Source organism: Mya arenaria, chromosome 15 (assembly GCF_026914265.1).
Source record: "Mya arenaria isolate MELC-2E11 chromosome 15, ASM2691426v1".
Classification (NCBI taxonomy): domain Eukaryota; kingdom Metazoa; phylum Mollusca; class Bivalvia; order Myida; family Myidae; genus Mya; species Mya arenaria.
The window spans coordinates 26,201,831-26,218,839 of NC_069136.1; the positions used below are offsets into that span (position 1 = coordinate 26,201,831).

Genomic DNA, 17,009 nt, shown 5'->3' on the forward strand with positions numbered 1-17,009 from the left:
GTCATATGCTATTTTTTAACCCAAATTTGAGGATGTAGGTCGAGCTGAACCAAAGGCATTTCCATCGAATTTAGGAATTTGTAGGTAAGGAGAATTCTTTTCATTGTTTAAGCATATAATTTTACAATGTTTACATCTTTTAATGTAATGCAATATATTTTAAATTAGGTCTAATGGATGGAAATTGATTGAAGGAAAAGAAAGCGGAAGTGAAATTTGACACTCCGACACTGAAAATGTAAACAGACACAAATTCAGCAGATATTCTCTTTTTGCATACTTATGATCACCGAAAAAGGATATAAGCAAATGTTCATTATCTCACCGCAATCAACTATCAATATAATGATGGATTTTATGAATGAATTTAAAGTTGTAGAATAACTGTTTTTAGCAATGTTGTAGATGAATTTAAAGTTGTAGATGAACATTTTTTTAGCAATGTTGATTTATGTGCACAAAATACAATCTCATGAGGTTCACGTACATTGAAATGAGTTACTGTAATGATGAAGATGATTATGATGATTATGATAACAATAGACTGGTGCAATTGGTGGACATGTTTATATAGAATTAGCACAAAATACTGTAAAAAGCCAGGACCAATATTAATGACTGTAGCTGCAAGCTGGTTTTTGAGTATGCATGAGGTTTAGACTACCAGGAAATTTCTTTGGCATGCAAAATTGTGTACATGTAAGTCTGCCTGGGCATCACCCCAACTATAAACAGTTAAAGAATATCATTTCAGTAAATACATATTTTTAGAACTATATAATTAAATGTGAAATTTCAAGTCAAGCACCTGCTGTACATAGAACATCAATCCATTACAACTTTGACTATGCGAGCAGGTCTTCTACCCATACTAGGCACAGCAAGTGGGCCATGCTTTGAAGTGTTTTGTAAATCATATGGTAAATTTTATTTATAAATTGAGTGGTTATACAGTTTTGCCATCTCACTTAATTATTATAGGAGAAATGGAAAACTCTTGTATTTTGTAAATTCACTAAAAAGAACAGAGAAGCGCTCACATTTGCTCTGCGGCGCTCTTGTTTAAATAGTTTGTATCACCTTTAATCAAAGTTCTTATTTGAATATAAACTAATAGTATATATATATATATATATATATATATATATATATATATATATATATATATATATATATATATATATATATATATATATATATATATATATATATATCTGTTCTATTTCATATTTGTTATTCTTTCCAGGTTCACAGATATCATCAATATGGAGAAGAATCTGCATACCTGCCAATGGACAACTGTTTTGGGCAGAATAAGAACAATGCAGTTATTGGGTATGATTGACAAAAACAGTGTTGAAGTACATCACTTCTGCACTGCATATTGACACATGAAAACATTAGAATACCAAAACAATGTAACATTTATTATTATTTATTTCTCATGTCAAAACCAGTAATCAGAAATCACAAAAAAAAATCATAAATTTTATAAAAATAGTTTTGGCTTAATTCTGTTCTTTCTAACTTCTCTAAATGTCATGGATTGGAGGTAATCAGTTCAATAAATTGTATGAATTTCTATGTTTAAGGATTTAGTGTCTGATGTATTCTGAAGGGGCTGGATAGAGATGTAGCATTTACTTAAATGGAAGCAGGTGACATAAAGTTCAGTCCTGTCTGAGATTTAGTCTGTGAAAGGTAAGTTGTTAGAATGTTGTTTTTTTTGTTTGTTTTTTTTTTTTTTTTTTAATTTTGGTGCTTTAAATGTATCTATTGTAAAACTGAAGTTGTTTCCCTGTTGGTTTAAACCCAAATAAAAGAATTTTGTATATAATATATTGAAGTTTGGTACTTTATTTAAACACTGAAGTTGTTTATATTACCTTATTATGAAAAAGAAAGCTTATATTAAAACAATTACAGGTATTTTATCATAATATAAACAACATGTTTATTTAATCAAACCAAATGGAGGCAGCACACATCCTTTGTGGACTGCTGAGCTTGGCAAACTGGTTATATTCTTTAACCGGTTGGAGTACACCAAGAAAACCCTGGAGTTAATTCCAAACTAGAGGAAATATCATCACTTCAGGTATAACAAAAGTATTGTAGACAGTATCACTGCCTGTGTATGTAATTCTATGAACAGAAGTCAAAAAAAGTTTTAGGCATTATTTCCATTTTAATCCAGAAGTGAGTTTTGATGTTCAAGTTATTTTGCATAATTTATTCTAAACCCTAAGTATTGTACATATGAACATTATTTTGCAGAACTTCAGCTGACAACTCAGTGAGTAAATTCATGAGAGAGCATGCCAAGGACAGTGAGATTGAAGTAAACGTTGACAAGCTCACAACGATGACTTTTCTCAGAGATTACCCTGAATGCATCCAACATAAAGGACTTCAAAAAGGCTCTGATACTTGTTCAACTAAATGCTCCCCCATGGTTTAACACCTGTGTTTGTTCAGAACCAACAGCATCAAGACACTTAAATAAGTGAAAAATACTTGTCAATATACTGATATGTGATATTTATTAACTTAATCTAAGATTTGAGAATGATCCTGTTACTGAGCTGATGAAAAGTTGATGTGATAATAATCATGTTTGTGACCTGTTGCCATGGTAACCAGGATAACAAACAAACCCTTCAAGACCATTCAAATAAGTAAAATTATAGTAAATTACAGTGGAAACATACTTTAACTCATACATATACATTGGTTTGTATAAGGTGCAAGTTCCAACCTAATGTCAATTGATTGTGAAAAATTGCCAATTAACTACAGTATTTGATGAACAGTTTTCACTTATTCTGCCATATTCTTGAATGTCAAATACATACACCAGGTACAGTAAGGTTTGAGGATTTCAATTAACAAAGAAATTATTATTGACTGCTTCAGATGACATTTATTGCATATTTAAATGCAAATTTGACCCGAAAACGCCTTTTTCAATAATGATTGCCATGGTAACCAAATAATTTTAATTTATTTTCTCAATTATATTTAAGAATGGTTTTGAAAATATGTTGTTGCCGTTATAATGCGGAATTGTGTGTATTGTAGTGATGCATATTTATTGCATCAGTTACCAGTGATTTTGTGTGATAAACTGTGATTTTAGCAAATGAGTGATAGAAGGGTGCTACACCCTGTTTTTTGTCTGTATAACTTCTCTGCCATAATGGAGACCACTATATGATTATTATTAAAACAAATTTAAAAATTCTAGCGGTTTAAGCCTATATATGCTTGAATTGAAGACATTTATAATATTGTTGTCAAAATTAGTTACTTCACAGCTTGATAAAATGTACCTAAGCAACCTTTCCATTTTTCTTCAATATCTTCAATTTTAAAACCTTCCTGAACCCTGTAAACATGTTTAGCTTTATCTATGAATAAGCATCGAGAATATAATTTGTCATGTACTATGTGGCCTACTGCATACTTCCTGAAACTACATAATGACTTGTACATGCTAAGTAGCTAGTATGTTAAATAAATTTTTCTTTTTGTCAAATGTGCCCATTTATTAAGTGATCTGATTATACAATAGTGTAAATTATGCATTATGGTTATGTTTATTAAATTAAGAGTATATTTACCACCATTTCATGTTTTATGAGCAATGAACAACTATATATAAAATAAAAGTCACATTTGAGGTAAATTGGTAAAGTTGATGTGATAATAATCATGTCTGTGACCTGTTGCCATGGTAACCAGGATAACAAACAAACCCTTCAAGACCATTCAAATAAGCAAAATTATAGTAAATTACAATGGAAACGTACTTTAACTAATACATATACATTGGTTTGTATAAGGTGCAAGTTCCAACCTAATGTCAATTGATTGTGAAAATTTGCCAATTAACTACAGTATTTGGCGAACAGTTTTCATTTATTCTGACATATTCTTGAATGTCAAATACATACACCAGGTACAGTAAGGTTTGAGGATATAAATAAACAAATAAATTATTATTGACTGCTTCAGATGACATTTATTGCATATCTAAATGCAAATTTGACCCGAAAACACCTTTTTCAATAATGGTTGCCATGGTAACCAAATAATTTTAATTTATTTTCTCAATTATATTTAAGAATGGTTTTGAAAATATGTTGTTGCCGTTATAATGCGGAATTGTGTGTATTTTAGTGATGCATATTTATTGCATCTTTGAATACAAATGTTTCAATAAATTCTTGAACTTCACCGAATTTCCAGCTGTTTCTTAAACAAGTGCCCTTCTAGTTTTTGCCATAATTTCGTTAAGATAGGAATTTTTAAATTTTTCTCTTCAGTTTTTTATCCTAAAGAATATGAGTGTCAGAAATTACTCATATCTCATTTTCGCCCAAAAAGTGGTTTCGGGCCAAAATTCCCGTGACTGGTCACATATTGTAACACACATTCATAAATATGAATACAAGCCTCCATCATTCGAGAAAAATAGTGAATGTTATGAAATATATTTTTAGTGTTTGTATGGGATTTGTTTTCACTTTTAATATCTTACTGAGATCTAGACAAACGAGAAGGGAAAACAATTTTAAAAAACACCGATATAATTCATCATAAAGCAATAAATATAATAATGTCATTTTAATCTCAGAATAGTTAAAGTTTGTTTTAGTGATTCGAAATTGATACCAATTGGACATTACCAAACATTTTTAATGGTAGTGTCAAGACGAGTGTTCTCATTTCTTGACCTGTGTTGCCATTTTCTGACCGATGTTGTCATCATGTTTGCTTATGATGGAGAATCCTGACTAATTGTTGCTCTATCCCTTGTAATTAGTTATTATATTTTCGTAATTGTCACTCTCTGGCACTCCAGCCTACCCTGTCGTAAATGGAACTGCGTAGGTATCCCTGTCACGTTCCGCCATGCTGGCGGTATTCAATGTTTCGTATAGTCCGGGTTGAGTCGCTGCCCCTCCTAAAACATTGAAAGAATCGTTATGTTAAACGAAATTCTTTCAGCAAACATATGCTTTACTGGCTGTGTTTAAGAAACCCTATTACTGGGAAGAGTAAAAGAAACATTATGTGATGACCATGCATACGTCCAAATGCATACGTCTTATGTCCATCCCACATTCTAACAAAGGACTCTGTTTGCAGTTTCAGTAATAAGTTGGACTTCCTATATTTGCAAATGTATTGAGGTCAGTCAGAAGAACAATAAAATTACAGGCACACGCTAGATAGTCAGAAATGCAAATATAAATTTTTAAAGAGGTACAAAATAAGAGCTCAATCGTCACTGAACGAGAGACACAAACGTACAATCACTTCAAACAGACCAGATACGCATTAAAATAATTTTAATACTTTTTGCAAACTTAAAGGTGGGTGAAGGAGCATAATATGTTGATATATACTTGTCACTGTGCACCAACGTCTACGATTACTAACGCACGTAGTAAATATAGTACTCATAAGATAGTGATGGCATGAAACGTTCTGTATCTCTGAAACTAATTTATTTGATATTTTACAAATACATCTTTAAGTGTATTTATACCAGGGTTTGTATTATCTCGCTCGTCGTTGTGGCCTTGTGCTTCTCTTTGTAATGATCTGAAAATTTTATTGTAAAACACCCTTCAAACCGGTATTTATATTTCAATTGTAATTAATACAAGCATCGATATAATAGTTTAACTATAAGATCAATGATAGCTAAAATAACACAATTGGAGCAAAAGTGGACAAATTAATCAAACGTGTATATGCCGTGAAAACAATTTGATACCAAAAACAACTTCAGTAACACGACGATGACAGTATTATCATTACAACAAACCTTCGTGTGATCAAGACAGTTATAACGACAGCAACACTCAACACAATAACAGCACCAATAACTCCCCCTGTAAGTGCACCCGTTGGAAAATTGTTTGATTTGACTGTGTCAGGATGATTCGGTTCAGCTGAAATATAGAATTGGTTTTTATTAAAAATTTCATTTAAATCGTATTGTGATATCAGCTTTAGCACTGTATGGTGTGTATAGCGATACGAGATAATAGCGAATCGGATGTTGATGATATTCAATTCATATCGGTGGTTTATTGACAAAATAACACATTATTGTTACATAATTAGCCTTAGGTTTAACACAGCGAAATGATCAAAGAATGATTAAACGTTTCTGACATTTCAACCCATTTCATTATATAACCGTGTCCTTATTAATGTAATGATATTTTGCACTGTTAATCACTGTGTCATATCATAAGTGTGTGCAAAATCATAAATAATATTTGACATGTTAATTCTAACCTATACTTTTCCTTTTAAATGGCCAAATGCCAGCAGAATGCTAAATTTCATGTGTATTATTTATTAGCAAATAACCATATGGGGCTATTAGAAATGACACTTAAAAGATAAAGTGTCACTTTTTGAAAGGTTTAACTATGAAATGACTCGCAATCCATGTAAATCGCTATCTTACAAGCCCCTGTTTGTTAAGGCCTATGGTATGTCAATCAATAATTGACAAACCCCTGAACAGCAAGGTTCCATAATTGAGTTTGGCTATTGTAGCAGACAGTTTATCCTCAGATTGTTTTCATGGTAGTAGGTCTAAACATAGCTTTTTAATCATTTAATGGACATCTATATCAAATATGATACAACGAATTTGTTCGCATTAACTTTGTGTTATCAAATCATAATTATAAATGGAAAAAAATATCATCTCATGCCCGTTTTTGTCATATATGTTAGTTATATTGTATACACAAAAGTATATAGCAGTACGAGCACACAATGTCACACAAACAAAAACAACAACAACAACATCTTAAATTTGAAAGTAATCATGGTATTTATATTTTATCATATGCTTTCAAATAATATATAGAGATTCTTATTGTAATAAAAATGATATTTCATTGAAATAGCTACTGTATTCGAACTTGTTCACTGATTTGCAATTTTGGCCCGCTCTCACTGCCAACTCAAACGTTAGCGAGTATAGGCGAGTACAGGGCTGGGACAAAAAAATCAACAACGTCATTTAGCATAACGTTTGTAGATAATTTGGCGCACTGAGAACGGTCAATAAAAAAGCACTCAGGAATCCATTGGTGCTCAACCGTTTATGTTTGGCAATGCCTTCACACTTTTCCAAACATTTATCGATAATTTCTAAATAAAATATACAAGCCTCATAAGAGCAAGCATCGACTTGAATACCTTTTTATTTCAATAAAACCTTTGTAACAAACATTAATCTAAAAAACGACCAATCACAACAATCATGGAATCACAACAATCATGGAATCACAACACTCATGGAATCACAACAATTATGGAATCACAACAATCATGGAATCACAACAATCATGGAATCACAACAATCATGGAATCACAACAATCATGGAATCACAACAATCATGGAATCACAACAATCATGGAATCACAACACTCATGGAATCACAACAATCATGGAATCACAACAATCATGAATCACAACCATGGAATCACAACAATCATGAAATCACAACAATCATGGAATCACAACAATCATGGAATCACAACAATCATGGAATCACAACAATCATGGAATCACAACACTCATGGAATCACAACAATTATGGAATCACAACAATCATGGAATCACAACAATCATGGAATCACAACAATCATGGAATATCAACACTCATGGAATCACAACAATCGTGGAATAACAACAATCATGGAATCACTACAATCATGGAATCACAACAATGATGGAATCACAACAATCATGGAATCACAACACTCATGGAATCACAACAATGATGGAATCACAACAATGATGGAATCACAACAATCATGGAATCACAACAATCATGGAATCACAACAATCATGGAATCACAACAATCATGGAATCACAACAATTATGGAATCACAACAATCATGGAATCACAACACTCATGGAATCACAACAATCATGGAATCACAACAATCATGGAATCACAACAATAATGGAATCACAACAATCATGGAATCACAACACTCATGGAATCACAACAATCATGGAATCACAACCAAAAACACAATTTTGTAAGATACCTTGACATATATACTTTTATTAAGAATAAAAAGGATCCAAAATAGTTAGTTTGAATAACATAAATGTTTTAAACCTGTTCATCTTAGTTGATATTGACGTAAACAAATAAGTTTTGATTATTTTCAAGTGAGAACTCAAGGTGGACACTATTGAATGCAAAGGTTTAACGATATTTCTTTTCATCCTCATCATACTTAATTGTATTACTCATATTATTTATATACTAGTATTTCATAATTTGTATTACCTGTTCTGTTCTATTCTGATTATGGGCAATTCAAGTATCGGAATACACGAACAAAATCAGTCGTTTACACGCATATGTACAAAACAATATCAATTTCGAGTGTCACTGTATTGTACGTATTCTTATAACAGCTCGTACAAATACTGATCGGTTTTATAAACAAATGGTTCTACCTATGCAAAAAGATGTAACGAGTGTGGGGGTCGAACAACTGAGCCCCACAGTATGATTTAAAAGCTTTGCGGACAATCTTGTCGACTTGTTCATTTAATCGCAAATTTGTGTTAAAAACAGACATGATCAACTTGGATATTTGCAATTTTACAACGGCTTGAGATAGGATTACCTTTAATAACACTTGCATATTACATTAAATATAAGTAAGCTTAATTTCCAATCAGATACTCATTTTAAACAACAGGATCTATCCTATTATATATGTAGGAAACATAAAGACCTGATGATTGGCTATTTCGTTGGAGCAATTTAACTTTATTTGCTTATATAGCTCTAACTGACTACAGGAACTTTCGAGACGCTGGATTTCCAAGAAGTTGGCAATGATAGGTGAGGACTATACTCAGTGTAAGTTTTTACTTCGACTGTAAAAAAATCTTTAATGCCAATCAAAAATGAGTCTAGGAGGATTTGAGCCCGCTACACATTGCTACAACATTTCGAAAATGATTCATCTCTGTTGAAATTACTCACCCTCAACAAAGAGTTGACGATTGGCTCCATTGTAATCCCCGGGGAAGACTAAGATGTTAAAGGAAAAGTTGGAAAAATCGATAATAAATAAATTCTTCAGATTTCACAAAAAATATGTTCATGTGTTTAAAAGTTTTAGATGAACGTATACACTTATTTGCTATGTTTTGTTCTTACCGAATCATAACATAATATACAACTTTAGATAAGGAAACGAAGTCTCCAATTTACAATTATAACATACAAGGGATCGTGCGAAACGGTTATAAAATGCAATTTGAAAACGGCAAACATATATGAGAACTGATGGTAATCGCAACGAATCGGCTTAATATTATTACCTGCTACTGGGATGCAGTATCTATTGTATCGTAATACAAGTGTTCATTCAGACTAATTAAATAAAGATTGAGTAATATATAAACTGAGCGAAAATTTCTTCAAAGTAATACTTAGCCTGGTGATCGGGATTTCCAGGTATATATTAATAGACTTCATTCGCATTTAGATCATACCTTTCAGATAAAGTGTGATTGTTGATTGATATAAATTTGAATAAGCGTTTGATCATGGAAAATCTTAAATATTTTTTTAAAAGGCACGCGAGGTTGATATGAAATGTGGTCACAACTGAAATTACTAAATACCTAGTGATTACTAAAATGATATTACAACAGCAAAGTCACGTTAAAACACACATAAAAACAGCATGCGCATCATAGTCGAAATTCCAACATGTCGAAAGATAAAGTAATTGCAGAAAATAGTATCATACTAATTATACCTTTTGTGCAGTTTGGACCGATAAGTCCCGACATGCACTTGCACCGGCCGGTCACGTGGTCACATGTCTGGTTTTCGCTACACGTGCAAGTGTGTTGGCAATCCATGCCGAAAGAACCAGTATCACATTCTGAAATAGATATTACATACTGAAAGGAGTTTGGCATGCACATACTGAATGGTAATCCTTGACAACAATGCCAGCACCACATTCTGAAATGGGCATGCAAATAGTGAATGGTTATCCTTGATTTCAATATCAGCACCACATCCACGAGGTATGCAAACATTGAATGGTTGTCCTTGATTTTAATGCCAGCATCACAATCTGAAAATGGCATGAACGTACTTAACAGTAATCCTTGACAACAATGCCAGAATCACAATCTGAAAATAGCATGAACATTCTGAATGTTAATCCTTGAATAAATGCCAGCATCACAATCTGAAAATGACATGAAACTACTGAATGGTTTTCCTCGCCGTAAGGGCCAGCATCTAAGTTCGAACAAATTGAAGCCTTAACAGCGATGCCAAAAGAACTATCTTTATTTTCCAATACTTTGAAATTACAGTAGAACTGTCGTTAATCCTAATGAAAACACGTTTTAGTGCAGACATTTCGCTTCAAGTCCATTATATCGCAGTATATAAGAAATATTTAGTTTGTTCGAAAAATTACCGCCCAAATATCCTGCGTGGGTCAGTACTGTTTTGACGCAAGGAGGTTACGAATCATGTAATTCTGACAATAAACCTCCATGTTGTATTCAAATACATAATTCAGTATGTGATTACCTAACTAATATAGCACGAGTATGTACTGGTAAAACTTTACCTTTCCCACAGAAAGATCCCGTCCACCCGGGGGCGGCTGAACAGTTAACCTTCCGGTCGCTGCGTCGCATGTTGAGTTGTTCTGGCACATGCAACTGTATGTGCAATTCGAGCCAAAATATCCAACAGGACAGACTGTAAATATAAGATTGATTTTAGTATACCATTTGTAGAAACAATAGCCCTTGTCATGGTCACAATGCTCGAATGCTTCCTGTGGGCAGCTACAGTAGAAAGTGCAGTGATCGTCGTACATCAGAATGAACATTATATATGCTGTGAAATTGATTAAGATTTAGAAAGACACAAATGTATATATAAGCTATACATGTATTCACCGCACACCACCCTGTGAATAAATGAATAAAATAAGGTATTTTAGGCCTAATTATATTAACAAAATTTTGGGGCTACTAAAAGGTTGTATTTTAGCGAAGCTTGAATGCTCTTATACAATCTCTCTAAATTTGGTCACTAAATATATTGCCATGTGTTTGGACAAGAGGTATATCCCACTATTAGATCGAGAGGTTTCACCCTTTAATTGTAAATATTTGCCCAAACACATATTGTGTTCTCTAACTTGAGCACATTTTATCCATCTTCCAAAACAAAGCAAAAATGTTAATTGTTATAAGATCTACACATATAACGACCGGCAGTTAGATTAATGTATTCACTCTAAAGAAATGGCACGTAAATTTCCAAAATTGGACCGAATTTGAATTCCCTACTCTTTCACGTGTGCATTTTATTCATTCTTAGCCAATATTAGTTATAGTGTTAATTCGTAAAATATCTTGAAGTGTTCGATCAACAATCATAATACATTATCCATTCTAGAGTTCCTTCGATTGTTAAGATTTGACCGAAAACGATTTGTCTGCACTTTCATAGTTCTTCCTCAAATATTCACCAAACTTTGTTACGATATTTATGGGCATACTATCTTGACTGTTTGATCAGCAGCTTGATATAATGTTTAACTTGAGATATTGATAATTGTAAAATTTTAACCAATGAACATTGACTGCCCTCTAACTTGAGCATTTATTATTTCTACAAAGGAAACATATTTTTTTATGAAATACAATGTACAATATAACACTTTTTCGCTCTCGAGTTATGGGACATGAATTGCCAATCTTTGACCAATTTTACTAAGTCCGCTTTACAATTTGAGCATTTCTTATTCAATATTTACAATTTGTATTCCACTTTAGGTATGATTTCTCGACAATGTTGAATCAACCGCCAAATCGCATTATTAACTATCTTATAAAATCTTTACAAATTTGAAACTTATGTACAGTGTTATAAGCATGATATATTGAAACTTAGATGAACGCATATATTCTTGCAACAACATTCGAATGCATTTTGTAATAGAGTAAATGTAGCTTCTTTAGAATTTCCCTGATATTACAAAAACGTTTGTGACTGGACAAAAAACGTCGTATTACTGTACAATGTAAGTGATGCCGATACAATAAGTGACGTCATTGAAACAAACGCTGTTCAAACAGCCAAAACTATGCTACGTTCAATTGTCTTTGAGGAGTTATTTTCCAGCGCGTTAGTTGGTTTTATATGTTTTTTATAAGTATGTTTCAAATAATGAGTATAAATACAAGCATTGAATATTAAGGAACTGCTCTTCATCTGAGTATCGTCAGGTCACGAAAAATTATGAAGCCATCTCTACTGTCTTTTCTCTGACCAAATGATTTATTAATTATTTACAGATGAACCGAATACTTCAACATGCTTGAGTCTTTAAGTATTCTTTTTAAACTGCTCAAAATTCACTTTACAAAGTTTTTATACGATTTGTATCAGATGTGTTAGTAATGTTAGTAAGGTATATTGCATGTCAAAATTTTCATATCATATCAGATTCCAACATTTTGACCATATACATGAATATTAAAATGTTAGTTTGAGCTAGCTTCATTTAGTTGCTTTGAATTTGCTGCAAGGGACAGTCTGTCAACAAGATGGACCGAGGCCTGAGTCGAGGGTTTTTTATGGTTGACAAAATTTCCCTTAAGGAAATCATTTAAGCTTTAGGACTTCTCCTTTGAATTTGGTGACCGCAGTTTTTCATTTATATAAGATAATGAAGTCGTAGCAGTGAAATCTTTGAATACAAATCTTTTTAACATTCATAAAACAAATTGAACAAAAACAATGGTTATTTTGCCTACATGTATAGAGAAAGTGTATGGGCTTTACGGACTAACTAATAGCAGTAAGATTCGTATCGGTTTCGTGCTGCCTAATGACGGCAGCTGGTGACAGTGTGAAAGTAGGTACCATTGCAAATGAATTAAAGAAGTGAGGAATAATAATATAATATATCGCTTTAATTAGAGGCAAAACAGTCGATATCTTCAATTCACGAATTTCTAGTCCGATATATTAGCTAGAAATACTTAAAAAGAACCAAAATTGTCGTTTATGCTTCTTGCATATATACAACACATTTAATACAAACGAGTTGTAATCGAAGTAGTACTTGATAAGTTTACCTTTAACACATTTATCATCATCCCTTAAGAAGCCCGGACAACACTTCGTCACGTTGGTGATGGAAACAATGACGTCATACTTCAGCGCAGAGTAAGACACAATTCTATAATGCACGCATCAAAACAAATAAGTTTATGCAGGGTGACCCCCTTGGACAAGATCCCCATGTTCTACTATACAAATTATGCATACACGAAAATACTGTATGTTTTTGAGTAGTGTAGTTAAATGTAATAAAACGAAATTATTCAGGCGCTACCTGTACTGATATATTGGCTACAATGTTCTGCTTTTAACTTTCCAAACAATTCAATCAAAAATATTTTAGAAAACTTTGTCTAATCAGTCAAAACATATTTATTTTCAACGTTTCAAGTCATATATATATGTGACACAATATTTCAACTACTTATACCTACATAATAAAACTGTAATTCAAAATTAATGAGCACGTGTAAAAACACCAGGTGCCCTCCGAAACGTTACCGGGCAAGTGAAAAAAATCTTTCTTGAATCGCAGTTAAGATCGATATGTTCTTAATGCATTAATTCTTCAATGAATAGTTTGTATTATTAGATTCCGTTTCTGTCTGCAGTGAGTCTTGCAAGTGTTTAAAAAAAACTTCGTTTAAAAAATTTCATAGGCCGCTGTTACCGGCAACTTCCATTCGATGAAAATGCAATCGATTGAAAACACTTTTAATCCGTAAAAGTACTATAACGATTGCACGAGACACCATTATTGTGCCGCCATTGATTTACCTCACAATTCAGACTATTCGCTGATGATTGTTTCCTTTTCATAAAAATCCAGTCTAAACAAGTTATTTTACTCTACAGAAAGGTTTTCAGTTTCTAGGAACCATGGCGAACACCTGCGATATTAATTCACCGCCAGGAAGTTCCATATGTGGACAAATAATTAAACAAGGTAAAGAACGTTATCAATTTTCAGCAATCACAGTGTACGAAATTATTGAGGCTATTCGTTGCCAAAAGTCCAGACGTGTAATTCCCACAGTGTGCTTCTTAATCGTACTAAATATCTCTAACATTTGTCAATGTAGACGTGCTATTTGTTGTTTCTATTCGTCAGTTTTTCCGTATTGATTTGTCATTTGTCATTATAGTAGTCAAACTGTATATTTGTCAGATCTAATATTACTTGCAATCTTAAACCTTGCAATAAGGCAAGAAAGTGTCCTCTAATGGTAGAATTTAAAAAAGTGTTTATAGTAATTTAAAGTTGCACTCTCACAGATTGACAGTTTTGACAACCTTTTTTGTCCCAGACTCGGCTTATTTTGGCAGCAATGCTTTCTATACAAATAATAAGATTACTCACAATAAAACAGATCTAAATTGTTTGGAAAACTGCCGACATTTTTCATTTTTCTTAAAACGTTACAGTAGTATCACTTTTAGCCATAAAACATCAATTTGCGAACGTAAAACTGAAAAACTGTATCTGATCTTTTGTCAGCAGTCTTATACCACTGGTATCCAGACATTTACTCAAAAATTGGCTCATTCCAAAACAAAAAATAAAAATAGTTGTCAGCACGGTCAATCTGTGAAAGTGCAGCTTTAAAAGAAAAAAAGACAATGGGACTTTTCATTCTTGAAGTACAATTTAATGCTAATGACTTACATTTTGTTGTGTTTGAGTCAAGTATCATTTTGCATACATCTCATTTCATGTCATATGTGCGTATTTATTACTATTATATAGATAAAAACATGTTGTAATATCATATATTATTTTATTCGACATGAAATATTTTATAATCCATCCTGTTTCAAAATCATAGTCCATAGGGTCATAATATAGATGATTCGTAATGTCCATAATAAGGTTCGCAATGCCATGGTCCAAAGTATCCATAATTGGTTTAAATAGAGCCGAGTGATAGCGGAAATTTCCGAAAGACGTAAGCAGGAGTTAAGACATGGTTAAGGCGGAGCTATCTATAAATAAAATTAAATTCATCTTGTAAACATGTTCAACTGCGAATGAAAAGTCACCACCATACAATATACTTTGTAGAACTACGAACTGAAATCTGTCTTCTACAAACCGCAACGTAAAAATCGGCATGTGACTTTCACAGAATTGCAAGTGTTATTGCAATGTTTAACCATAAACGACTCTATAAACACGACTGAACCTTTTGTTGAATAGATGCAACGAGAATAAAACTGCAATCGGCACAATGAAAAAAGAAAATATACAGTGTGAAATGTAAACATACAACCGATGAGTTGGCGTTTGTAAAATGTACATTGGTAAATCATCAATGTTACAAACATAAAATACACACGTACACGTCTGGACTTTTGGCAACGAATAGCCTCCATACGAAATGGCCTCATCAGATCGCATTGAAGCTCGGGTGGTTATAAAGTGTTGTAGTGAAATAGGGAAAACGCCGACACAAACGTACAAGATGATCCAGACGACAAGTGTTACACAAATATACGGCTTAAAGCAATAGCAACAAATTAGCAACAAATTATTTTCCAAACAATTGAAATAAATCTGTTCTATTATGTGTGACCTTATATGACTACGTAGAAGGCATTTATACCAAATTTTCAATGTTGAATATGAAAGACTGTGATCTGATATTATGTCAGCAGTCTCATATCACTGGTTTCCATACATTTGCACAAGCTCGTTAAAAGACAAAAATAAAAAGGTGGCAGAACAGTAAAACTGTGAGGATGAAGCTTTAAATTGGTGTTGCACTTAATATTTTGTGAATACTTTTCTGTTGTTGTACAGGCTTTTAAAATAATTGATCTGAAAATATAATTTCTATTATTTCTGTTGTATTTTATGTTTTTTATTTCAGGCACTGGAATCCGAATGAAATCAAAAATGCCATTGTATGAGGATTGACCTGCAATGCATGGAAATCATCTAACACAACTGCAACACCTTGGGGAAATGAGTGCAAGATGGAAAAAAAGCGTTCAGTCAAACATCTTGTCATCTCAAATATTTGATGACTCAATACTGAAGTTGCAGATAAAAGTCATCTGTTGGCCCTTGATTATTAGATACACCCAGACACATATTTTAAAAGGGTTATATGGTAAAGGATTTATTTACGCTTAAAGTGGTTTTCCTATATTAAGCAGGGAAGATAACTACAAAAACAGAAACAGATGGCTTTGGCAGACCAAATAAAGGAAAACTATTTTGTTCAGTTGTTTTTTAAGACTTTAGAAAAGCCATTAATAGGGCACATCCTTGCAAATGTCATATTGAAAACTGGGCTCTTTAAAATGTGAAAAGGTGAAAGTGGTCTAGAGGATATGCCTCAAATCCAAGGTTGTGGGTTCAAGCCCCTCCAAGATACTTTCTCATGACCTCAGGAAAAGGATGTCCGTACTTGTTTCTACTTTGGCAACATACTTCCAGCATGCATAGCAATCTGATTAGGCATAAAATAAGATACTAGCTGAATTGCAAACAGTTTTTCCATTTGTGTTGATTTGTTTTCAGTCTGTTGGAATGTTTATTAGAAGTGATGAGCATTGTTACTGCACTCAATATTTATTTTCTTTATTAAGTTGAATTTAACGAACACATAACATGACTTGTGATTATACAGATGCATGTTGATTTTGTTGATTGTATGAGTTTATTTTCTCAAATGATGTAATAAAAGTTATTCTGAATGTCCTTTTTTTGTTTGAAGCAAATGTATTGAGGCTTTGGCCCCCGGCGAAAAAGGTTCATGAAGTTCATAAATTATTCATGAAATAGTTCATGAAAAGTTTATGAAGGA

The 17,009-nt window shown here is 32.7% G+C and overlaps 1 protein-coding gene and 1 long non-coding RNA gene across 4 annotated transcripts in view; both read left to right on the forward strand.

Moving 5' to 3' along the window:
- On the forward strand, positions 1 to 4,239 carry LOC128220387 (uncharacterized). Of its 3 annotated transcripts, none has more exons than XR_008258769.1 (5): positions 1 to 84; positions 1,247 to 1,335; positions 1,593 to 1,701; positions 1,978 to 2,098; positions 2,278 to 4,239. It is a non-coding gene; the product is annotated as an uncharacterized LOC128220387 (long non-coding RNA). The 3 variants fall into 3 exon arrangements; XR_008258770.1 differs by having other exon boundaries at positions 1,982 to 2,098; XR_008258768.1 differs by having other exon boundaries at positions 1,593 to 2,098.
- Positions 4,240 to 12,961: 8,722 nt separating this feature from the next.
- LOC128219247 (carbohydrate sulfotransferase 15-like) overlaps positions 12,962 to 17,009 on the forward strand; it is a 75,747-nt gene continuing 71,699 nt past the window's right edge. The window contains exon 1 of the mRNA XM_052927058.1: positions 12,962 to 12,988. Coding sequence (XP_052783018.1) covers positions 12,962 to 12,988 — 27 coding nt within the window. The remainder of the gene's footprint in view (positions 12,989 to 17,009) is intronic.